General features: G+C 38.6%; 1 protein-coding gene and 1 pseudogene across 2 annotated transcripts in view; one reads left to right on the top strand and one right to left on the bottom strand.

The window, feature by feature from the left end:
- LOC145128867 (uncharacterized) overlaps nucleotides 1-26,031 on the top strand; it is a 175,734-nt pseudogene that overhangs the window by 3,082 nt on the left and 146,621 nt on the right. The window lies entirely within an intron of this gene.
- LOC145130210 (uncharacterized) lies at nucleotides 18,381-20,488 on the bottom strand. The gene is made up of 3 exons (XM_079065048.1): nucleotides 19,856-20,488; nucleotides 19,127-19,766; nucleotides 18,381-19,060 (listed from the first exon to the last, which is right to left on the bottom strand). The coding sequence occupies exons 1-3, from the start codon at nucleotides 20,486-20,488 to the stop codon at nucleotides 18,381-18,383; spliced, it is 1,953 nt and encodes a 650-aa protein (XP_078921174.1).

Genomic DNA, 26,031 nt, shown 5'->3' with positions numbered 1-26,031 from the left:
AAACGAGAAAGAGCACTGTGTACAATCAGCCAGAGCCCGAACGGTGATTTCCCAAAATACCATTACTTTTGTTTTATGAGATATTTATGAGACATTTTATGAGATATTATGCATGCTAGAGACAGGCTAGGTATTTCATATCTTAGGACTAGAGTGGCCTGATTTGTGATGCCTTAGCCTAGGAGTTGCTATTATATGTGATGTGCTTTCGAGTATGTACTGAGTAAGAGTATCCAGCAGGAATCCCTTTAAGGGATTCGAGTAGAGAAGTAATCTAGAAAAGGTATCTATATGAGCATATGAGGAGCCTGCCGAGAGGGTAGCCAGATGCCCACGTGGGGTGAAGTTGTTGAGTTCGGTGATATCCTTCGAGTATGAGGAAAGCGAGAGGATAATAACCTAAGGAGGTTTTACGTGCTGAAGGAGATGCTTCGATGCCCGAATGCTGCTTGCTTCGTGCTCTGTGGAACTCTCGATGATGGGAGTCAGCTACTAAGTGAATATGACGATATTCAGGAGGTAGATGGCTGGCATCATTAGGAGTTCTTCAGCAGCTGATGGTGGAGAAGTGTGAGAACCTAGGAAGAGCCTAGGGAGTAACCTTAGTCAGATGAGTACGCTGGCAGGGTAGAGCATTTCGCTGAGGAGCGAGCACGCGTGATGGAATTGGTGAACGAGAAGGTTGAGCAGCTACTTAGGAGCTCTGGGATGGTCCGTGTGGAAAGTATGGGTAGATGTGGCAGGTAGTATGGGCCCGTACTACCGAAAGCAGAGGACCCATACTCGATACAGGGAGTATTCTGAAGGTTCTAAGTAGCAGATTAAGGAGTGATGTTATGGTTCGAGTACCATACATCGTAGCAGATTGAGGAGTGATGTTATGGTTCGAGTACCATACATCGTAGCAGATTGAGGAGTGATGTCATGGTTCGAGTACCATACATCGTAGCAGATTGAGGAGTGATGTTATGGTTCGAGTACCATACATCGTAGCAGATTGAGGAGTGATGTCATGGTTCGAGTACCATACATCGTAGCAGATTAAGGAGTGATGTTATGGTTCGAGTACCATACATCGTAGTGGATTGAGGAGTGATGTTATGGTTCGAGTACCATACATCGTAGCAGATTGAGGAGTGATGTTATGGTTCGAGTACCATACATCGTAGCAGATTGAGGAGCGATGTCATGGTTCGAGTACCATACATCGTAGCAGATTAAGGAGTGATGTTATGGTTCGAGTACCATACATCGTAGAAGATTGAAGAGTGATGTCATGGTTCGAGTACCATACATCGTAGCAGATTAAGGAGTGATGTTATGGTTCGAGTACCATACATCGTAGCGGATTGAGGAGTGATGTTATGGTTCGAGTACCATACATCGTAGCAGATTGAGGAGTGATGTCATGGTTCGAGTACCATGCATCGTAGCAGATTGAGAGGTGATGTCATGGGCTGAGTACCATGGTTCGTAGCAAATGATGCTTGTGGTTCTCCGGTTGTCCGGTCATGATTGATTCGGTGGAGATTGGACGCGATGGGGTTTTAGGCCTGAGGGCCATGTCTGAGTCCGAAGAGGCATCCCTTGAGAGGGAGGTCGAGAGAATTTCAAAGTATTTTTGGTGAAATGTCAGATGTAGTCGCAAGACTCAAGGACAAGTAGAGATGACGTTTGTGGGGGATTACGGTCTGAGTTGAGCAATCAGCCGATAGAGGTGATGTCACCTTCTGTGACCTGAGTGGTGCTATTTATGCTTCTTGTGGGAAACATGAGAGGCGTGAGATTTCAGTTTTGGGTTTAGGAATAAACCCTGCGGGTGGACATTGATGACGACCTTCAATCAGAGTGTTAGGACAGTATGTCTGCCGGGAGGTAAGGTTAGAGCATGAGCAGGTTGTCAGCGGGGACTGTGCTGGTTAAGGACAAGGATACACCCTACTCGAGCATAGTAGGGCATGTATTAGCTGCAACGGCAGACGATCAAGAAGAGGATATTGAGGCGGTGGTTCTTATTGTCTATGATGAGTATCGAGTGTGGTAATGAGTACTCCACTCTTATTACAACCCACGTGATGGAACGTTGGTTGAAGAGTCGAGGATGAGGGATATGTTAGTTCGTTATTTTCAAACTGAGAGTCAGGGTTACGACTGGACAGTTGAGATGTCCGATGATGGGATAGTATGAGATTCGGAATGACTAGAGGTAGTCATGATGAGAGGTTTCTGAGGATTCCATCGGAGATTCGGGGTATTTGGAATTTGCTCGATCCCCATCGGGGAGATCATCGAGCATTGCGTATCACCTTCTAAGAGTAGGTGCGATGTTAGTGGCAAAAACAGTATGTGGGTTAGATTGTTGGCGAACCAATTGGTGATGGTTCGAACCCTGAGTGGGGGAGAACCGGGTACTTTTGAGGAGATCCGAGATTGGTTCAAAGAACGGTTAGAAAGTGGGATTTAGAGACCTACGGTATGGATTCATGAGACCAGGGTTATTGGTGGTCGAGGAGAGGTGCAGAGTAAGATAATGCATGTGGTACGAATTTGAGAAAGGATGAGTGTCTCCACGGCAGGTGGCTAATGGTCGGGAACCTGGTGGTGGTCAGGGATGTTCAAGGTGGTAGGCTCGTAAGGATGGTTTTGACAGTTGAGAACTTATGGGTCGAAGTATGGATTGTTATATTCCCTTTGGGGTAGATAGGAGATGATCGAGCAGCCAACTCCCGGTCCGGTATGTGCATTCTTGTAAGGGTTTTGAGCAGTAGAGGAAAGAGTTTCGAATGGTCATCAACGTGTTTTGAAGCGCGAGCGATTTCTCCGTGTTCCAAATGGGTGTCGGGATACTCCGAAGTTGCGCGTTGTGTGAAATGAAGGATAGTTATGAGTTTCTGAGGGAATGCATGGAGGTATCTGTATATGATGCCATGAGTGAGAGATCAGTGGTTGAGACAGGACATCGTGATGTTCTGAGAGGGTGTTCCGAGGTATCCGGGTATAATGTCCTGATTTCGGAATTATTTTAGAATCTTGAGTTGAGATGGCAAGTGGTGTATCAAGTATCTACGGTTCCAATGGGATCCCTTCGGGTATTGTCGTCAAGAGGGATTATTTAAGAATGTGGATTTCAGCAGGGAAAGGTATTTTGTTATGGCGGTTGCCGTCAGAATCTGCGATGCATATTTGGGACAAGTGTGTGTAGCTATCTATGTTAGTCCGCGGAGCATGAGTTAGTGGACGTAGTGTGGTGTTGTAGTGAGAATGAGATTGTGGGGTGATGAGAGAGGGTGTGGTGATGCTACGGGGAGTCGTAGTAGTCACTAGTCAGAGAGAGGGAGTTGTGATACTACGGGGATCCGTAGTACTCACTAGTCAGAGAGTTTTGTGATGCTACGGGGAGCCGTAGTACTCACTAGTCAGTGAGAGGTTGTTGTGATGCTACGGGGAGTCGTAGTACTCACTAGTCATCGAGAGGTCATCATGATGCTGAGGGGAGCCATAATACTCACTAGACGGCAAGAGAGTGTGATGATGAAGTACTCTCCGATCAGAGTATGATGCAGGAGAGTTTTAGGCTTGAGTAGCCCTGGTATTGAGTTTTTGGAGCCTGGTGGTTGAACCAGGGGCGAGACTGGGGTCTCCGTATTTGTCGGGAATCCTTATATTTTGATTTGAGTTGTGACTGTCACAACATGAGGGAATTGGAAAAGTGGTATTCGCGCGGGGCGCAGGTTGAGTCATGAGATGAGTGTTTCATTGGGACACGAGGTTCCGACTATGGGTCGGACCAAACTCTCAAGTTGAGTTTGGCATTGATGGTGCGTGGGTAAACGAGATGAGATTCTAGAATTCTGAGGAGAATTCTTGGATGAGGGGTATTGTTGTCATCGGATGTCTTAAACCTGTGTAGGTCGGTACTCGGGTACGGGAGATACCGTGAGATACGTGGAGATATGCACAGTAGACGTCAGAGGTCGGGGTTGAGTCGATCTTCGGTTGAATTGTAGTTTTCGTTCGAGGTAAAGAGAATTGCGTGACTTGTGTGTCACTGGGCCAAGGTAGTTGACACGAGGAGGAAGTCAGTGAGACATTTTGGATCATGTTATGGGTGACCTTTGGAGGTTCAACTGTGGAGTCAAAAGTTGACCTGGTGCTCAGTATTGAAGAGGAATATGAGAAACGAAGCTAGAGCTTATTATGGTGATGTCTGAGGACACTCCCGAGCGGGTGGTTATTTCTTTTGTGTCTGAGGGCAGAGTGTTGAGAATTCTGTGTTCGGGTGGGTTCCGATAGCAGTTTAGTGGATGTGTCCCGGTGGGGTGTGAACCCTTTCGTTCCTGGGGCGTGATTCGAATGAATTAGCTTGACCGATTTGGCTGAGCGATAGCCGGTTGTGGGTTTGGTCTTATGAGAATCAGTGAGCCAGTGAGTAATCAGGGTTGAGATTCGAGGAGCGAATATCATGGTGATCGCTCGAGTAGTCGGTCTGGCGGCGGGTCAGGCCACTAGAGTTTCCGGGTTCTGAGAAGGAGTATTTAAGCGGCGAAAGAGTTGATTTAAACTCTGGTTTTGGAAGTTTCTGTGTGGTTTCAGGTGTCCATAGAGAAAGATATCGGTGTAGTATGAAGATCTTTTTGGTAATGCCTTTCGGGTTGATAATTTCAATCTATGAGTGGTTAAGGAGTGATTTCGAGGGCGAAATCTAATTCAAGTGGGGGAGAATTGTAACATCCGGATTTCCAGGGACATTATTGTGTATGTTAATCTTGAGATTTAAGGAGGGACTCGACGAGTTGAGGGACCAACTCGCCGAGTCGAGCCGGGTTTTTCCCGTGGACTTAATGAGTGGACTCGACGAGTCCGAGGAGGGACTCGCCGAGTAGGCGCTGATTAGAGAAACCCTAATTTCTGGGTTTGAGACCTATTTAAAGGAACTTATAGCCTCATTTGCGGCTACCCTTCCTTGAGAGCAAACCCTAAACGTGTATGGAGAGCCATGAGAGTCTTAGAAGCTTAAAATTGGAGTAAACTAGTGCATCTCTTGAGGAGAAGAGGAGATCACCCATCAAGGGAGCTAGAGAATCAGTGGATCTGGTGTAACTTCGTGCAAGGGATTGAGTAAGAGGTAAAAGCTTGCACCTTTCTTGTTATTTTGCTTAGATCTTGTAGATATGGAAGATTAGGGTTTCTTCCTCCATTGTTGGGACTTTGTATGCATAAGGTCTCTCATGAGGCCTAGACTTCAGATCTGGACCTTGAGAGGTCCAGAGAGTCCAAAGATTGTAGCTTTAGTTAACCATAAAAGAGTTATTTGTTGGGATTTGAGCATTTTAACACTCCTATGGTGTACATGCAACCCTAAATACCTTGGATCTATGTTTTCTCTATTATACATGCAAATATCAATTTTCCAAGGTAGTGTTCTAACTAGCATAATATAAATTACACATAACATAAATTCTAGTAGAATTACATACCTCTTGTTTGGTGCTTGATTCCATGGAGCTCAAGAGCCTAGTGCCCCAAGTGTGACACCTCAAATGGTTCACACAACATCATGAACACTTGGAATAACTTGAGAGAAAGTAGAACACTTCTAAAATCGGTTTGCCCTCCACACATAGACTTAGTGGCCGATTTTGACAAGAATGATATGTTTATATAGTGTGACACAATTAGGGTAAACCCTAATTGTCATGGCTTTCCATTTCCTTGGATCCATGGGTTCAAATACACCATGGAGCATCCATGGAGCATCCTATGGGTTTTAGCCCAACTTGGTAATCCATGGAGTCTTAGCCCACTATACAAGTATGGATGATTTACACAATCAACCCATATATTTAATTAGTCTTCTTTTGATCACTTAATTAATTCTAGATTAATTCTTGATCAATACTAATTAAATAATCTTATTAATATATTAGAACTTATAATATATTAATAAACCTTAAGTGTTATTTCTCTCATTTTAGTCTATCCAAATGCATGATGCCATGCAACCCAAATGGACCATGTCGGGTCGGGTCAAGTATATACCAATTATAGTTATGGACTTAGACACTAATCCAACAGTCTCCCACTTGGATAAGTCTAATAACTATTATTGCAAGTACGCCTTCACAACCCGACCAGCAATCGTAGCTCTTAAAAGCTGCTGCCGAACTCTGAACAAATCAATGACGCGTCCATTAGATAAGTGATCATATATTCCTCCATTCTAGATATCATATGGACTGAGACATGGATTATAATCATTCTCTCTGTCCATTTGTTGTTTCCCGATTTCTGATTTATGACGACTGACTAATTGAACAAATCAAATCAGTCCAGGCCCGGCCGAGCACTTACATTTTGTCATCACTAAATCATCGAGGGGCCCACAGATATCGCTTTTATCCCTTTGAGGGTAAAAGGAGTGGATAAACTTCGACTCATATGCTTGTACTGACTACTTGTTGAATCATACACAAATGCACGTTTTATAACATCGAGTTACCAATGCGTTTACGTGCAATCAATGTATAACCAACTCATAGTCAACAACTCATATCTCTAGGTTTGAAGAATATAAGATATTATCGTCTCATGATTCACTCGTGATAAAATCCATGAAGTGATTCAAATGAGCGTGGGTTTAATCCAATACTCAGAACTTATGAGCACTCATGAGTGTTGTAGCAACCATTGCTATGTCTAATGCACATTAGACAAATCATACAAGCCAAATTCATGACAGTCTTAAATCAATACCTACTTCCAAAGTATGACTGACTGTGGAGAGTTTGAATAACTTAGACATTCGGGAAGAATGACCTAGTTATTCTGGAAGTCAAAACATGCAAAGTGAAACACAAAAATAATCCTAATCCTGTATGGCCCCAACACTTTGAGTGTAAATAAAAACACCTTTTATCTAAGCACCATATTGATTACTCATTATTCATGTTTCGATTAATCAACTTAATACTTGAATTGAAACAATAGTCATGCCATGCTCCAAGCATGCACACTATGTTCGTCCAAACAATAGATATGCCATACTCCAAGTATGCAAACTATGTTTACATGTGGTCCTCTCTTTGTGAAACAGATCGATTGACAGCATTTCAATGATGCTCATTTCACAATAGCAATCCCTTTTGTAAATGTAAGAATACCAAACTCTTGCCATTTACTGTAATCTGTTAGACTTTAAACTTAATGCAATGATCCTCTTGTAATGACTATACCCAAAAGTCACAAAGACTTGGCAACAAACGTTACAAAGAATTCTAATGGAGATCAATTCCATGGAAACGAAGTCTCAAATTCAAAGTACATTCCTTTGAACATCCTTCTTGCATTAAGTTCTCTAATCTTACACAGATTCAAAGAATAACTTCCACCTATGGAAACAATTCCATATTACCATTTTGACCATCACTTCTGAACAAGAGTTGCCTTTTTTCAAAATATGTCAATATAGTCCTTACTCTATACTTCTAATTGTCCATGAGCAACCAATCTTTGGTAAACCTCAGATTGTCCTCGACAATTTGCTTAACCATTTTAGTCATTTCCAGTTCTATTCCTTTTCCATTTTTAATGCCCTAGGCATTTGGAAAATTTAGAAAGGATAAATATTATAGCTCATGTAATCGATCCTATACCCGAAGCATATGGGACATGATTCATGCTATAAATTTTTTATTTGCCATATTCTCACAATTCGAACTATGAAGAGGTATGCCGTAATCATAATCAAAATTTTGAGAACGCAACATATACATAATTTCCTTATGTTGAACCATTCCAACATAACATTCATATATATCCTTGACTAAAGTTGATTAAAATCTCAATCTAAGCTTGTAGAATTGGAATGAAGTATAAAATCCTCTCCCTTAATTATAGGGAAACAACTTTTCAAAGCGAATTGAAAATTTTGTTTTCTATAATTAACATTGCTAACTTGCAACATAATCATCATGCTCCCACTAGCATAATGATTATTATCATACTAGCATAACACTTATGCTCCCACTAGCTTTGACATGTACTCAGAAATCAACTGGACTTCTAGGAAAAACAATACTCTATTGACTTTCTTACCAAAGTTCAGATTTCTGATACGAGATGCTTTGATAAGACTTTATCAAAATCATACACCTTTCCTTAGATAGCTCACTTGTGTGTCTAAACAATTATGAAGAGGGATGCCGTAATCATAATGTTTAGATCTTTTGTCATTCTCACAATTGCTATCTACTTAAAATCTACTTAGTGAAAGAGTTTCCTCACCATCATTTTCATGAATCGGAGAGAAACCTTATGAAACTTAGATTTAATGGTGTATGTGTTCCTATCCATGTGAATTTGTCATAACCATAATCACAAGACAAGGTTAGTGGCAAATCCAGACATATATGGACTGAACTTGTTCAATCTTAATTTCTTGCCACCCGGCAGCACAAGGGCCTACCATTGCTTCCAGGTTGTTATGCAAACAATTGAGAACTCATGGAACTCATAAGCATAGTCAACTTTTAACTGGAATAGACACATAAATAAGAATATGTCAACACGATAGGTTACAAACCTCAAGTCGTGGGCTAGTGATTAACAAAACTTCTTGATTAGTTCTTGAAACTATTTCAGGATCTTTTAAACTCCCACTGTCCTCTTGACATATAAGACTCTCTTGCCCAATATTCAAGAGATAGTGCAGATTCTTTTACAAACACTTCACACAATTGGCCTTAGTTGGTCTTTGTTTTATCCAACACATCACAACTTACCAATTTCAAATGTACAAGAGTAAGAAAACATTTTACTCTACATTTGACAAGTGTTTTAAACCTTTCTTAAGATTATGTCACTCAAGGCTCAATCTTGGAGTATGACTCTAAGATTTGATTTTGGAACGAAGTATGATTTATCTTTTGATTTAACCATTTCCACAATTCACGATTCCTCTCCTTAGCCAAAAAATGCACTAAGGTGTCCTTAGAGGATCAATTGTGATATGGTTCCATAATCACTAAGATAATCATAAAACAAGATACACAAGTACTCTCCCATCTCTTCAGATTGGAGAAACTTTTATCTTTCAGCCTTATTTGATTCTTCTTATTCATTCTGCCATATATTGAAACTTTTCCAATGTTTCAGCATTACACTTAAACTTGTAAGCATAATCATATTTACTAAACTTTAGTAAATCATAACGAATAATCTTATCAACCTTTGTGGTGGACCTGACTAGTGCACAACCTAATGTACCCGATCCTTTAGTCCTTCGCTTGACTCACATGCGAATGTGAACAAGGAATTAGTCTTAATTTACCAAAGATGAAAAATCTCATTCATCACACAATACAACTTGCATGATTCCAAGTTTCTATTCAACTGAAACTTGGGTGATGAGATTTTTCCTTATTTGATAAATTATGACACTACCACAAAAGAATCAAATTCATTTTCCAATATTGCTTATCAATGGAAACATATAAATAACAATTTTTCACAAATGCCTTTGTAAGGATACTAAAAATAAATAAAATCAAAACTTTTTCTTTTATTTTAAAACTTGCGGAAAAACTTATCCTTACAATGCAAATTCATATGAAAACTTTGTTGTTATCTATTCGTAAGCAATATCTCATAACTCTTATGCAGTGGCTCAAAATTCTGGTCATCGAACCATGCGATCAGAATCAGCACACTTTTTCTTTAAGCTTCCTTTGATTCTTCAAAAACATCAAAATGTAATTACATTACATTATGTATTAAGAATCTCCAAAAGAGACTTAATAGAGTTAGATAACGGACTTTACCTGGAGTAGAGTCAAACTTTTGACTTTACCATCCTTATGAGGTTTCAGGTAAATTCGGCAGCTTCGCAACCAATGCCCCTTTTCTTTGGCAATAGGCACATATGGACTCTTTGGGGATGGTACATGGGACTATCTCAGACTTAGCCTTTCTCTTTACCATTTGGTCAACCGAGTTGACTATGGCCGATCCCTTTCCATTGGGCAGAGAAAGTTTTTCTGGATTTCCAGTGTCACCATTGTCAATGTCCATGAAGTTTTGGGGAGTCGATCTTCTAATCAAATTTGTTGTACCAGTGTTCCAAATCATTGCTGATTCAGCAGCACCAAGCAAATAGATAAGATCATTAAAGGGTCATGTCGTGATCTGTCATCAGAGAGTGACTGAAGAACCAAGTCAACAGCCAGCTACCTCGAGATTTCGACACCCGACTCTCCCGACTTGTCAATATCTGACTTAATCTCCAAGACCTAAGGACATATAGACTTTGTTTTCCAATGGGGATTGAGTGACTTAGAACTTATCAAGTCTTGAAACTTGTGGGATAGGGAGATTTATTGGAGGAGGTGGAGGAAGTGAAGTATGATTTCTAGTCCCACTAATGCACAACAAAGGGATTGATCTTTCACCTTGATTGCCATTTGGGATATCATCTTCATTAGGATAGCCTGTTCCTAAAGATTTGGGAAGACCATAGTTGTCTGAAGGAGACATCTATAAGGGAGAAATTCAAGTTAGTTGATTTAAAGTCCTTAATATAACACCCAATATGAAATATTAAGGCTAGGATCCAACAACCTATTTATAACTGGAAGAGGGATGCCGTAATCCGAGTTATAAAATAGTTGAAGGTAGGTAAATGACGATTTACCAATTTCCACCATGAAAAACGAAATATAATTAAGTTTTAATTGGATTTGAAACTCCTAGATCTTTTGAGATACATTGAACTTTCAATGGCATGTTTGAATCTCGATTGTGCCCTCTCAAGTTTGTGACTGGGATGCCGAGGATCACAAACAAGGTGTGAATAACCATGCAAATTGACTTGGTACCCTTAACTTTATCACCTAATCGATGTGCCGGTTAGCCACACAGCTCCACCGATCTATAATAAGGTCAAGTTACCCTTTGCCACTCTTACTAGTCCTTATTAGCGTTCCGGTTAACCACACACGCTCCACTAATCGACTTGGTAAGGTACAAAGTGTAATTTCATGGGTTAGCACCTATTTCACATTTTCCTAAGTAACTAAGATTGGGAATTTATAAGTGTTTAGTTACTTAGTATTTTTCATTATACTTTTAATGAAGGGAGAATTATAGTCCTTTCCTACCCGTTCGGCTAACGACCCTCCACCAGTCAAGAAAGCGGTGGGTGAGAGTGGAGACCCATTAAACTGCCATTTTATAGGCAGTAACCTTATACCCCCTTATAGACCGGCTTTGTGAATGAGGCCTACTAATGGTAAGATTGACTTTATCTTATACATATCTATATAATTAAAATTATAATAATAGTATAAGGGTGTATTTTAAACATTTAAAATACTTGGTGGTTTAATCTATTAATTAAACTATACTCTTAATTTAATTAAACTTAAACCATGTCTTTATGGAATTATTAACTCTTTTAATTAAACACTTTAATTAATTTAATGAAGTCCATAAAGTTTGAATTTTAACTTTTAAAATTGTAGAGTTTGGAATTAAAGCATTAATGTGTGTGAGACTTTACAAATTCCAAAACTTGAGGGCAAGTTTTGAAACTATTCAAAACCTTTCATTTCATAACTTATGAGTTTAATGGTTCATTAAAATGAAGACTCTTCATTTTTATGTAACCTCTTATTCTTTAATAAAACTTTTAAAGAAGTGACTCTTAAACATCCATAACTTGAAGACAAGCTATGGAGTCATAAAATAATTAAATGAAAAAGACTCTTCATTTTTATGTAACCTATGACACTTTTATGATTTTTAAGATTCATAAATGTGACCTTTTATGTGACTTGAAGACAAGTTACAAAAACACCTTTTATGAACTTCTTTTAGATTAATATGGATTGAAAACAACTAAAACACAAAAAAAATTTCATTAATCTAAACTAACTCATAAATCAAGGAAACATAAAACTCTTGGTAATCCATAATTTGAGGACAAGTTATGGACTCCTTACAATTTCATTGAGATCAAGAATTATACTAACAAACAATTTGCACATAATTCCTATGATCTACCAAAACTCATAAGCATGAACATTCATAATCAACATTTTTCAAGAATTACATAAACACATATAAAACTTGAAACTTTGATTATAGCATTGAAATTGGTTTAGCCTAATCATTACCACTAAAAAAAGGTTTTATAAGTCTAAAACAGTCAAAGGTAATGATTCTAGACCAATTCCAACACCAAAACTCAAAGATATGCTGTTTGGGGGTCCAACTCGTCGAGTGCATGAACCAACTCGGCGAGTTGGATGCATTTTGCATTGGACTCGTCGAGTCCCTTCATGGACTCGTCGAGTCCCCTGTCCTGACAGCACAAAACTTCGATTTTCAAGCAGTATAACAAGAAAACAAGCCTAGGCTCTGATACCACTATTGGGATTTGAGCATTTTAACACTCCTATGGTGTACATGCAACCCTAAATACCTTGGATCTATGTTTTCTCTATTATACATGCAAATATCAATTTTCCAAGGTATTGTTCTAACTAGCATAATATAAATTACACGTAACATAAATTCTAGTAGAATTACATACCTCTTGTTTGGTGCTTGATTCCATGGAGCTCAAGAGCCTAGTGCCCCAAGTGTGACACCTCAAATGGTTCACACAACATCATGAACACTTGGAATAACTTGAGAGAAAATAGAACACTTCTAAAATCGGTTTGCCCTCCACACATAGACTTAGTGGCTGATTTTGACAAGAATGATATGTTTATATAGTGTGACACAATTAGGGTAAACCCTAATTGTCATGGCTTTCCATTTCCTTGGATCCATGGGTTCAAATACACCATGGAGCATCCTATGGGTTTTAGCCCAACTTGGTAATCCATGGAGTCCTAGCCCACTATACAAGTATGGATGATTTACACAATCAACCCATATATTTAATTAGTCTTCTTTTGATCACTTAATTAATTCTAGATTAATTCTTGATCAATACTAATTAAATAATCTTATTAATATATTAGAACTTATAATATATTAATAAACCTTAAGTGTTATTTCTCTCATTTTAGTCTATCCAAATGCATGATGCCATGCAACCCAAATAGACCATGTCGGGTCGAGTCAAGTATATACCAATTATAGTTATGGACTTAGACACTAATCCAACATTATTGTGGTTAATCATCGTTGTTAGAGTTATATTGGCACTATGAGCTTTATATGCCATGTTTAAAAGTAAAGCTTGCAGCTTTACGTGACAATCGACCCTCAGGAGGGTAGATCTAGTGTTTGGGGTGATGGATCTGCCTTAAATCGTTTGAATGAACATTTAGTCTGAATGAACTCGCCGAGTCGATGAGCTGACTCGACGAGTTGGTTAGGGTTTGTCCCGAAGAACTGAATCAGGCGATAGCTCGACGAGTTGGGGGTCAACTCGACGAGCTGACCTGGACTGTCACGAGATTTCTGAGGAAAGTAAGTGGACTCGACGAGTCGCAAGGGTGCACTCGGCGACTCGGGTCAAACATGGACTGTTGACTCGAGTTTGACTTCTGTTGACTTTGGGGCTTTGATCAACATGAGTAATAGAGACCATAGAGGGGTAAAATGGTCTTTTATCCACTTCAAAGAGTTAAAGAGAGGAAGAATAGCCTTCGGTCATTAGAGTTGTGATTAGAGTATCACTTAGAGATATTCATCCCTTGTGTTAGGTGGAGGCTAGTTCGAGATTCGGGAGCAGGGTCTTTACTTGCTGCTGGTCAGGTGATTCTTCTCACTATACTTTACCTTGAGTGGTAATTAGAGTTATGTGACAGAGTATCTTGTATGCTATGTATGTGATGTGTTGCACTGCATTATTTCTATGTGATTTATGTTGTGTGTATTCCAGAGTTCACAGAGTTAGGACCACAGGGTCCACAGAGTTAGGGCCAGAGGGCCCACAGAGTTATAGCCTCGAGTGGGTAATATGTGTTATATGTGGTATTTTGGGGAACTCACTAAGCTTTGTGCTTACCGTGTTATGTGTTATGTGTTTCAGGTTTTCTCAGGATCGCGGGACGGCACCGGCTTGATTGTACACACCAGAGAAAGAGTTATATTTTGAGGATCCTGGATTATTAATGGAGTTGTGCTTTGTAATTTGAATAACGAGATTTCTATACAATATGTTATGAAAAGTATGCGATTTTAAAATGAAAAATCTGTTTGAAAAATTACGGTGTTACATATATATATATATATATTAATATTAAATATTTGGGATACTATATAGGCCCTACTATATAAGTAGTTTTGTTTAATATAAATATGTGTTTTATCCTATATTTTTTGAAACATAATTCACCAACATATATTACGATACATTCAAACAAAATAAACATTAGAAATAACAAAATAACATTACACAAAACATTACAAATAAAAGATGAACAACTAACAAACATTACATAAAACATTAAGGATAAAAGAGTCGTCTACATGAAAAAGGGTTTATTTTTAACCAGATTTGAAACGTCTGTATACTCGAAATCAGTTTCATCAAACTGACACAGGTAATATCCGTTCACGTATTCAAGAAGTTCGTCATCGTCGGCATCAGAGCATCGCATTTTCTCATAATTGTAGCATCGATTGAACCATGTGACTTTTGTCTTTAAATCCATCCATTTACTAATAATATAGGGTTTTAGTCGTTCTTGTCCTTGTCCCACCTCATAGTTGAACAAAGCTACTAAGCGGGACCATTCATCACCAACAAGGCAATTAAGGGGAGCCATTACCGGTAGACCCTCGTAAATGATAATCCAACATCGTGTTAGGACCAACACCTCTGTTGTCGTCCATGGAGATGTAGCATTTGTTGAAGCAGCCGCATTAGACGGATTACCTGCATTTGAAGAAGTTGGTACATTGGATGCCACTTTGTGAAATGATCCCTTACATCTAATTCGGACGTATAGATACATGTTTTACTATATATAAAAAGATAGGTAACACGGACTGACAAACAGCTATGCGGACTGACAAGTCAGTAACGTGGACTGGCAAACAGCTCTGCGGACTGACCATTCGCTCTGCGGACTGCCAAACAGCTATGCGGACTGACAAGTCAGTAATGCGGACTGACAAATAGCTCTCTGCAGAGTTGAAGGGTCTACATATTGTCATGGATGATCGTTGGATATTTGCGGACTGTCATGTCTATATAAAACGTCAAAAAACTGTGTATCACTTCATCTAATCTATTTCAGTTCATCTACTTTGTATGTTTTACAATGGGTTCAAAACCATTGACCGCTAACGAGTATTTGCTTCTAACTCGTGCATATATTAATGTCACGAGAACATCAGTTTGGAGGATCGAATCTTTTGGGTTCTATTAACCAATACCTTCAACACTGACGCTGAAACCACCATAGAAAACCATCGCAGCACGCTTGATATAGCAGCAAAATGGTATGAATTGAAAACAAAAGTTGTGTTATTCAACGATCTTTATAAGAAGATTGAAGACGATCGTGTGAATGATACCGAGGAAGACATCTTGGAGGCGGCTAAAGAATAATACAAATTGATTAGCAACGGAGAGAGTTTCAAGTATGAAGCCCCTTGGAATCTTTTGAAAAATGTCCTGTTTTTTTAACTAGTACTGCGTTTTTCTATTGTGCTTGTATTGCTTTATTTATATGTAATATGGTATTTATCCTTTATTTTTTGAAACATAATTCACCAACAAATGTTACGAAACCATACATTCAAATAACATAAAACATTAATGTCAATTAAAGATGTGAATTACATATAGATACTACATTCTGCGGACTAACAAACAGCTTTGCGGACTGACAAACAGCTCTGTGTCCCACTTGTCCAACGCGTCTCTTGTGTCCCGTGCATCTCTAGTGCCAAACAACTCTGACAAACAGGTTACGCAGACTGACAAGTAAGTTACGCGTACTGACAAGTCATTTACGCGGACTGACAAGTAAGTTCTGCGGAATAATGTATACTGATTCCTTTTAAATTGGACAAACATTTTCATTTTTACAAGGTGTCGAAAGTTGTGAAAATGAGTTCAGTCAATCAGGTATTAAGAAAAAGTTTCTCCAACATACCGACTTTTTTCCATAATCTGCAAAGAACCAATCCTAACACCTTCACGTACATTACGAAAGATCAGTACAATCGTTTCCAAATTTGTTTTGTGGCATTGGGATGCGTGGTATGTAATCCCTTATAGTAAATAAATATTTACTTATTTGAAGTTGTTATATGGCTAATATTCTTATCTTTACTTACAGATTCGTACGTTTCTCACGTCTATGATACTAATCATATTCGTTGGTCAAGTTCCTCTAATTGGGGCGTATGTAACATCCATGTACATTGCGGTTGCTTTAGATGGAAATCATGTACCCCTTCTCATAGCGTTTGCTTTGGGAACCATAAACTGTGACAATTCATGGTTATGGCTCATGAGGAGGCTTAAAGAATGTTTAGGTGACAATACGGAAGTTGGTTTCATAAGCCATATGTCTGATTCCATAGACTTTGCAGTTCAAAGAGTCTACCCTGATTCATATCATGGCTATTGTTGTAAAAATATAGCTAAGAAAATACACACTTCCACCGGAAGCAATACAGTCGTAGAGCAGTTGTTCTGGAAGACTTGTAAAGCGTATAATATGTCTGATTTTTATGCATATTTGAACAACTTACAAAATGAGGTTAATGGGAATGATCTTCATTGGCTTGACAATATTCCCATTGCAAAATGGGTACGGGTTTGTTTTCCAAGAGTACGTTTCAATGTTAAATTCATTGACATTCCCGATGTTGTCAATTGGTTAAGAACAAACATGCATGAGTTTCCAATAACAACAATCATTGAAATAGTCCATGACTCGATGCAAGGAGTGTATCTTCAACGTGCTGCGTTTGGAGGTAATTATAAGTTATGAAATCACTCAAATGGTCAATTGATATGTTATTATACGTTATGACATCATAATTTTTGTTTTTTCATTCAGTTCATTTCACAGGGGATTTTCTTGGTCTTCTAACCCCTTATGCACTTAAGGTGATTCATAAAAGATTTATCCACTCGGATGGTTGTAGGATTACACATATTGTTGGCGACAAATATGAAGTGAGTAAGTATTCAACAACCGAATCTGTGCAATTAGACCGTGGTATTTGTAGTTGCGGTAAATGGCAAAAAATGTGGTATACCTTGTGAGCATGCTATAGCTTCACTATAAAGGCTTGAAATTGCAGAAATCCAGCAAATGGTAAATTTAAAGTTAAGTATCGCGGTGTATCGAAATGGTTATCAAACTGAGACGGTCAATCCTATTCCAACCCTTAGGCATTGGGAAATACCAGTTGAAAGTGTTGTGGTCTTACCTCCACGACAATTCAATTGAACTGTATTGTATGGATCACAACGAATATTAGTTTGTATTCAGTTCTATGTTAACCGTAGTTGTAATGGTCTGTTGGCGTTGTTTAGTTTTTAATAAAAAATGTTTACCTTTAAATAAATAATTGTATTCCCATAATTGTAATGTATGGATGACAACGACTAGACAAACAGCTCTGCGGACTGAAAAACAGTTCTGCGGACTGACAAAAAGCTCTGCGGACTGACAACAGCTCTCTTCGGAGTTGAAGGGACTATATATAGTCATGGATGGTCGTTGGATTTTTGATATAGAGTTATAAATATTTTTTAAATTTAAAATGAGTTCATCTTCAAGTTTGTATATTTGCTCGTGCAACGAAGTTGATTGTTTCTATTGTGATCCGATTGACCCTTTTCTTGCCCCATCACCAAATTTAAGAGAGCCGTATATGTCTGAGGATACTTTGCAACAACTACAATGGGCTGAAGAACAACAAAAAAAAGATAAAGAGTCATCTCGAGCTCTCACTGAACGTCGTGACCTCATTGCGGCGGAGTGCAAAGAGGTTGAGGAAAGGATGACGATTACTAAAAAAAATCAAAGATCATGAGGAATGGATAAAAAAACTAAGAAGAATATCAAACTGTCTGAAAAATGGCTTGCTGACAAGGATGCAGAAATGATAGAACTTGGGAGGCAAAAGGACCGTATGGAAGAAAAAATAACAATTAGGGACGACTACATAACAATGGAGAAAGAAAAGTATCATTTGCAATTCCCTTAAGTTAATTATTGTTGTTGTACGTTTACTATATGTTTCTGGTTTGTTGAATGTATTATCTTCGAGTTTTAGTTATTATTCTACTAGTAATGATGCACTAATATAATCATAATATTACCCATCATCTTTAAAATACACAAATTAATGTCCTCTAAAACAAAACATAATTAATTATAAATACAACATCAATCATTCAAATCAAACGTTGAACAATAGTCTTCTCTCTGCGTCCCACTCGTCCAACGCGTCTCTTGTGTCCCGTCCGTCTCTAGCGTCTCCTGAGTCCCTTGTGTCCCTTTCCCTTTCCCTTTTGTGTTACTACCTGATGCCGCACTATTTTTTCTAGCCTTTTTTTGATTCATTGGGACCAATGCCGGACAAGTTGCTGCATTATGTGTTGTACTATCACATCTACTACACCTTCTTACTATAGTTTCCTCACCTTGTGACGGGATACGATTTCTGTTTCTCGGTCTACCAGCTTGACGTGTATCTATTATCGGGGGTTTAACAACCATCATCTCAACAGGAATCTCCCAATCACACGGTTCTAGAAGTGGGTAAACAGGCTCCTCGTACGTACTTCGGTACGTTTCCATTTTGTAAGCATCTAGAGCCAGATGTCCGAAGTTAGTTTTTTTCAAGTGTTTTAAGACCATTATGACATGACCACAAGGCAACCCAGTTCCTTCCCAATATTTGCAAGTACAAGTCTCTTGCCTCATATCAACTATGCCACCATGTTTGAAATCATGCACTTGATATATTGCATCTGAAACACCAAAAACGGACCATCCTGTCGTACGCTCTTCATTTTTACTAATTACTTTTTCAGCCCACTCGGTTAGCACTGTTGAACGTTTCCCTGTAAAGAATATATATATAATTAACTTATTATTCGAGATAATTAAAGTCCAAATTAAATTCATACCTCCATCGATGCGACGCTTGTTACACAATTCCTGTGAAAGACGACGAAAGAACTCAAGAAGGGGTATTATAGGCATCTTCCTTGCATCTACAGATAAAGCGTTCATGGACTCTGCACTGTTCGAGGTCATGTAATAGTACCGTTTCGACGGGGAATATGCTCTAGTCCATTTAGCATGTGGAATTTCATTTAGATACGCCGCTACTTGCGGCCTATTAGAACTAAATCTAGACCACAGTTCTTCAAAAACATTTATTTTGTAATCTTTCACAAGCCTCCAAAACAACACTTTTGTTTTATCATTTTCCCCAAACCTGTGTACGATGTTTCCTAGTAGTTGAAAAGCACATACGCCATGATGAGCATGAGGGAAAACATTTTCAATACTAACCCGAATTGCATCGGCCCTATCAGTTACAAAAGTCAATTCTTGACAATCACCAACACATTCATACAACTTTTCAAGAAACCATGTCCAAGTAAGACCACTCTCTTTTTTGCATATTCTATGCGCATGGGGCACTATCTGGTTGTTCTCATCCATAGCTACTGCATGCAATATGGTTCCCTTAAAATCACCCTTCAAATGGGCACCATCCATAATTATAACTTTACGAAAAAAACGTTTGAACGCTCGTATCTGCAATATATTAAAATGGAACACATAAACACTCTACAATTTTTTACAAATAATTATATATTAAATAACAACAAGTTTTTTGTATTTACCGTGCTCCCAATGGCATAAAAACAAGACTCAAAACAATCTTCAGAATCTGTTTGTATATAGGCCACTGTACCGGGATTATGCCTCTTCAAATTGTGAAAATAAAAAGGAAGTTTGGAAAAATATTCTTCAGAGGATCCCAACAACAATTCCATAGCATATTGTTTTGCACGCCAAGCTTGTTTGTAATTTACATTGATTTCCAGCAAAGCATTCAAATCCCTTGATATTTCATTAGGCCTCCAAACCTTGGAATGAGTTTTTCCCATAATCTCATGCAATATAGTACCCATGACTTTTTTATTAGCATGCTTATGATTAGGGTGTATCTGTAATGACGAACATGTGTGCACGTTGTTGAAAGTCCTGATTTCAAATTCATCAGTGGGATGAATGCGTTTTGCATATAAACGCCAACTACAGTTCTCAATTTCAGAATATACCTCATAACGATTTTTGTTAGAATGTTTGGTCTTAAACTGAAACTTTTCTCTGGTTGCTTTAAGACTCAAAGCAAATATTAGTTGTTGTTTGTTATCATACGTTTGACGAACAAACATATCATCATTTGGACCTAAACTGTGAAATGGTCCGGGTTCAACAATAGGATCAGGACAATCAGGTATGGGAGGCATACCGTAAAATATGTCTGAGGCTTTTTTCCCGTGTGTGAACTCATCTTCTAACCAGCCTTCATTTGACTATTCACCGTCTGACAAAGGCCAGTCTTCCAAACTCATATAAAGTTTCTTCTTCCACTGTATTCACTTCCACAGTTTCTTCTTCTGGACACTCTTCAACATTATCAGATACAATGTTTTCAACATTGTATGGTACAATCTTGTCAACCGCTTCTGTCTGTTCGGCCCATCTCTCAAACACCTCCAAATACAAATGCACAATCTCCTTCGTTTCAGAAATTACATTTCTGAGTTGATGAACATCTGCTTCGTCTACAATATTCATAACATACCCATGAACCGGGTGTTGAAATGACAATGATATATTACTATTGAACACATTAGCCTTACTTTTGACCAAATCAAACAATATTCGACGATCAAATTTTCGCGGAAGCATTATACCTAAGTTGTTAAACTTAGGTCTAACGTAGGTGTTAATCCCATTACTTATCTGCCAAAAACCCCCAGTACATAAAATAACAAAACTCATAATTCTTTTGAAAAAAAATCAGTAACACTAAACAAATTTGAACGCAAATGGAGATAAAAAAAATGAAAACACAACTTTATATCAAAAAACCGTCGCAAATACATTGCAACCACTCACTCCGTGGAGACATTAAACTCTCCGCGGAGCTCCTCGTCGCCTGCTCTGCGGAGGGATTTAAGCATTGCCAAACGACTCACTCCGCGGAGGGGTTAATGTCTCCGCAGAGGACCCCCGCGGAACAATTTTTAAAAAAATAAAAAGGCAACTTTTCAGAATTCGCGGACATGACATCACTCTGCGGAGGTCCGCAGAGGGTCCTCCACGGAATGCATGTCTATAGCCGGAAAAGTCATTTTTTATGACTAAATTTTGAAATTGACCCCCATTTTTTGTCTATTGGCGATATTTTCCGGTTTAATAAACATCACAGACATCAGTATTTTCCTAAAGAAGAAAATTGCATTGACTGGTGGTATAGGTTTTGTCCTGATAGCCACGAACACTATTAATTTAGTTGTATTATGCAATTATGTTGATCGGCACTTTAGTACACAACAAAGACATCCTTACATAGAGAAAATTCGTAATCAAGAGGGCTAAGTTTTGAATCAGTGTTTTTCTTCCGGGCACCGTTAATCTCTGAACAGGGTAAGTGTAAATAATCAATAGATACGTCAGGCAGTATTGTAACATCCCGAAACCAGGTATATCCCCTTGGCCCTTCTTTTTCCCTAAGTTGTCAAATTTAGTCCTCGAAATAATTTTATGGCAATTAAGTACGCTGGGCGTACTGGACGGTACGCTGCGCGTACTCATGAGCGTGCTCTTGACGCGGAGGCTACCCAGTACGCTGGGCGTACCATAGTGTACGCTGTGCGTACTAGGTTCAGACTAAAACCCTAATTGTGGGGGTGAGCCCTATAAAAGGAACATATTGGCATCACTTTTAGCCACCATTTCCAGATAGTGAAACCCTAAGAGTGCCAAACCCTCGTTCTAGAGCTTGTGTGTGTGTGTATGTTTGAGCTTGATAGTGTTCTTGTGTGCCTTTGAAGAGAAGAAGGTGCCATTAAAGAAGCTAGAGTTGGGGGTGCAAGCTTTGGATCTGAGCTTTTCAGAGGTTGGAGCATCACTTGGAGGTAAAAAGCTCAAAGCTTTCTTAACCTTTTTGGATTTGTGCATTATGGGCCATTTTTAGGGTTTTGTCCCAAAGGTGGAGACTTTATGAGTGAAGGAGCTCCATAGACCTAGATCTGCCCTTTTTCTGTGTATATTGTGCTTTAGATCCATAAAAATCCAATCTTGGACGTTAAGAGTGAACCATGCATGAGTTGTGAGTTTCTTAAGGAAGGAAGTGGTGTGATTTGGGTTTTGGTGACCTTTACAACCATGCAAAGGCTTAAAGTCACCGACTTTATGGATTGAGATGCTTTAAAGTGACCAGATCTGGGATTTGAGCTCATGTCTTAACCGATTAAGAGCAAAATCATGAAGTTGGTGAAACTGGGGCGTACGCTGGGCGTAATCCCAGTACACGCATCGTAGGGGTCGAGTGTCCCCGATTCTGTGTAGCATCCGAGTACGCCCAGCGTACAGAGCTTGTACGCGCCGCGTACTCCTTAGGGTTGACTTTCGTTGACTTTTAGGGTTTAGTCAACAAGTGGACCTTTGGACCATTGGAGGGGTAGAATGGTCTTTTACCCTTCTGAGTGAACATAGGAAGGGATTAGTCTAGCCTTTGAGAGCTGTTTATAATTAGAAGTGAATTATGTATGTGTTTAGGCGGTGGCTAGATCAGTGTTTCGAGTTCGAGATCGTCCGAGTTTACCCGAGGTGAGTCTTCTCACTATACATTACCTAGGGTGGTATCTATGTTTGGACCGGAAGGTCATGCGTGTTTGCTTGAGATTATGTGTTTTTGTGATTATGTATGCTATGTGTTATTCTGACCGGACCGGAGGGTCCAATGATTTATGAGGCCAGAGGGTCCTCAACCAGACCGGACCGGAGGGTCCAACGAGCTAGACCGGACCAGAGGGTCCAACGAGCTACGGGACTGGAGGGTCCCGTTGAGACACATTGACCAGAGGGTCGTACTGAGTATAGCCTTGAGTGGTAATTTGTTGTATGTGGCATTTTGTGGAACTCACTAAGCATTTGTGCTTACCGTGTTATGTGTTATGTGTTTCAGGTACCTCAGAGGATCGCGGGAAGGCACCGGCATGATTGTACACACACTTTTGATTTGGAGCTGTATTTGTTGATCTTGGGATTGAACAATTGTTTTGAAAACTTGTTAATTGGTTTTCAGAGATTCTAATGATGAGACATGTGTTGTATGAATATTAATAATGAAAATTTTGGTTTGAAATTTCTTGTCGTTACAAGTTGGTATCAGAGCCTTGGTTTGAGGGATTCGGATACACCTTCGGGCATATATGAACTCAAACTGAGGATTTGAGAAAAAGTTTTCAAAAAGAAACAATTTTTCTAAAAAGAATAAAAGATTCCAAAAGAGCGGAAAAGAGTAGTGTGTACAATCAGCCAGCGCCCGAACGGTGATTTCCCAAAATACCCTTACGTTATGTGTTATGAGATATTATGAGATGTGTTATGCCTGCTAGAATAGGCTAGGTATTCATATTTAGGACTAGAGTGGCCTGATTTGTGATGCCTTAGCCTAGGAGTTATTGCTACTGTGAATTACTTCGAGTGTGAGTAGGTAGCAGAGAGGAGCTTATGAGAGGTCGACTAGGTGGTAGCCTGCGCCCAGTGAGATATGGAGTACTTGTGATCTAGAATCCTAGGAGGAGGACTTGGGGTGAATACTGATGTGGTGTAGAAGGTAGTATTTTTGGATTAATGTCTAAGTCCATAACTATAATTGGTAAGACTTGACCCGACCCGGCATGGTCCATTTGGGTTGCATGGCATCATGCATTTGGATAGACTATAATGAGAGAAATAACACTTAAGGTTGGTTAATATATTATAAGTTCTAATATATTAATAAGGTTATTTAATTAGTATTGATCAAGAATTAATTTGGAATTAATTAAGTGATCAAAAGGAGACTAATTAAATATATGGGTTGATTGTGTAAATCATTCATTCTTATATATGTGGGCTTGTGATCCAAGATTCCTTATGTTGGACTAAGTCCATGGGGTGACCCATGGATACTCCATGGAGGTTAAAATCCATGGAGCATAAGGAATGGGTAAAGTTATGAGTTACATGGTGTAACCCTAATAGCCACCATATAAAAGAATCACATGGCTCAAGAAATCGTGCACTAATGTGTGAGTGTGAGGGATAGACGATTTCAAGGAGTGTTCAAGTTTCTCTCAAGTTATTCCAAGTGTATTTGGTGTTGTGTGAACCATTTGAGGTGTCACACTTGGGGCACTAGGCACTCAAGCTTCATGAAGACATTCTACATCAAAGAGGTATGTATTCTATCTTGTTATATTTATTATTTTGTATGCTAGATTAGGATAATACCTTGGATGTTCATAATTGTATGTATAATAGAGAAAACATAGATCCAAGGTATTTAGGGTTGCATGTACACTTAGGAGTGTTAGAATGCTCATAACCCAACAGTGGTATCATAGACTAGGCTTGTTTTCTTGTTATACTTGCAAAAGTAGCTGAAAAATCGAGTTGGATGCATATATTCGATTGTTTTGGCTGGAATTGGACTAGGAACATTACCCTAAGATGTTTTTGGACTTATAAACTTGTTTTTGATGTGGTAATGTTCATGCTAATCCAATTTCTAAGATAATTGTCATAATTTCAAGATTTGTATTAGTTTGTATGTTCATGCTAATTTCTTGAAGATTGATGATTTGAATTATCTTGTTCTTATGAGGTTCTTAGATTAATAGAAAAGTTGTGTGAAATAGTTGTTTTCAATCCATTTTAATCTAAGAGTTGATTCCAAAGTGTGTTTTTGTAACTTGTCCTCAAGTTATATGAAAAGTCACATTTAAGAATCATAAAACTCATAAAAGTTGGCAAAGGTTACAAAATGAAGAGTCTCTTCATTAAATTAAATTAAAAAAAAAGTGTAACCTTAATTAGTTCCATAAGTTACAATAAAAAAAAGGTTATTTTTTTTATTAATTAGTTTAAAGTCTTCCATAACTTGTCCTCAAGTTATGGAACTTGAAGAGTTTTTTTTTTTAATTAAAACTACTTTAAACTCATAAGTTATGGAATTAATTAGTTTTGAATAGTTTCAAAACTTGCCCTCAAGTTTTGGAATTTGAAAAGTTTTCACTTATGAATACTTTAATTCCAAGTTAGCCCTTAGAATTTTAAAAGTTAAAATTCAACCCTTATACTTTATAATATTATAAGTTAATAATATTTATATATATGTATAAGAGTAAAGTCAGTCTTACCGTTAGTAGGCCTCATTCACGAAGCCGGTCTATAAGGGGGGGTATAAGGTTACTGCCTATAAAATGGCAGTTTAATGGGTGTCCACTCTCACCCACCGCTTCCTTGACTGGTGGATGGTCGTTAGCCGAACGGGTAGGACAAGGACTATAATTCTCCTTTCATTAAAAGTATTAATGATAAATACTAAGTAACTAAACTCTTATTAATACCCAATCTTAGTTACTTAGGAAAATGTGAATTTGGTGCTAACCCATGAAATTATACTTTGCACTTTGCTTAAGTCGTTAGTGAAGCGTGTGTGGTTAACCGACACACTAACCTGGACTTAACAAGGTAGGCAAAGGGTAACTTAATATTTATCATAGTATCGGTGGAGCGTGTGTGGTTAACCGGCACACTGATTAAGGGGTAAATATTAAGGGTACCAAGTATATTTGCATGGTTATTCACACCTTGTTTTGTGATCCTCGGCATCCCAGTCACAAAACCTGAAGGGCACACTCAAGATTGAAACATGCCTTTGAACAGTTCACTGAATCTCAAAGATCTAGGACTTTCAAATCTAATTAAAACCTAATAAATTATTTCGTTT

Source organism: Lactuca virosa, chromosome 8 (assembly GCF_052849685.1).
Source record: "Lactuca virosa cultivar CGN04683 chromosome 8, Lactuca_virosa_CGN04683_v6, whole genome shotgun sequence".
Taxonomy (NCBI): Eukaryota; Viridiplantae; Streptophyta; class Magnoliopsida; order Asterales; family Asteraceae; genus Lactuca; species Lactuca virosa.
The sequence above is the reverse complement of the archived record's forward strand: the minus strand, read 5'-3'. Positions and strand labels throughout refer to the sequence as shown.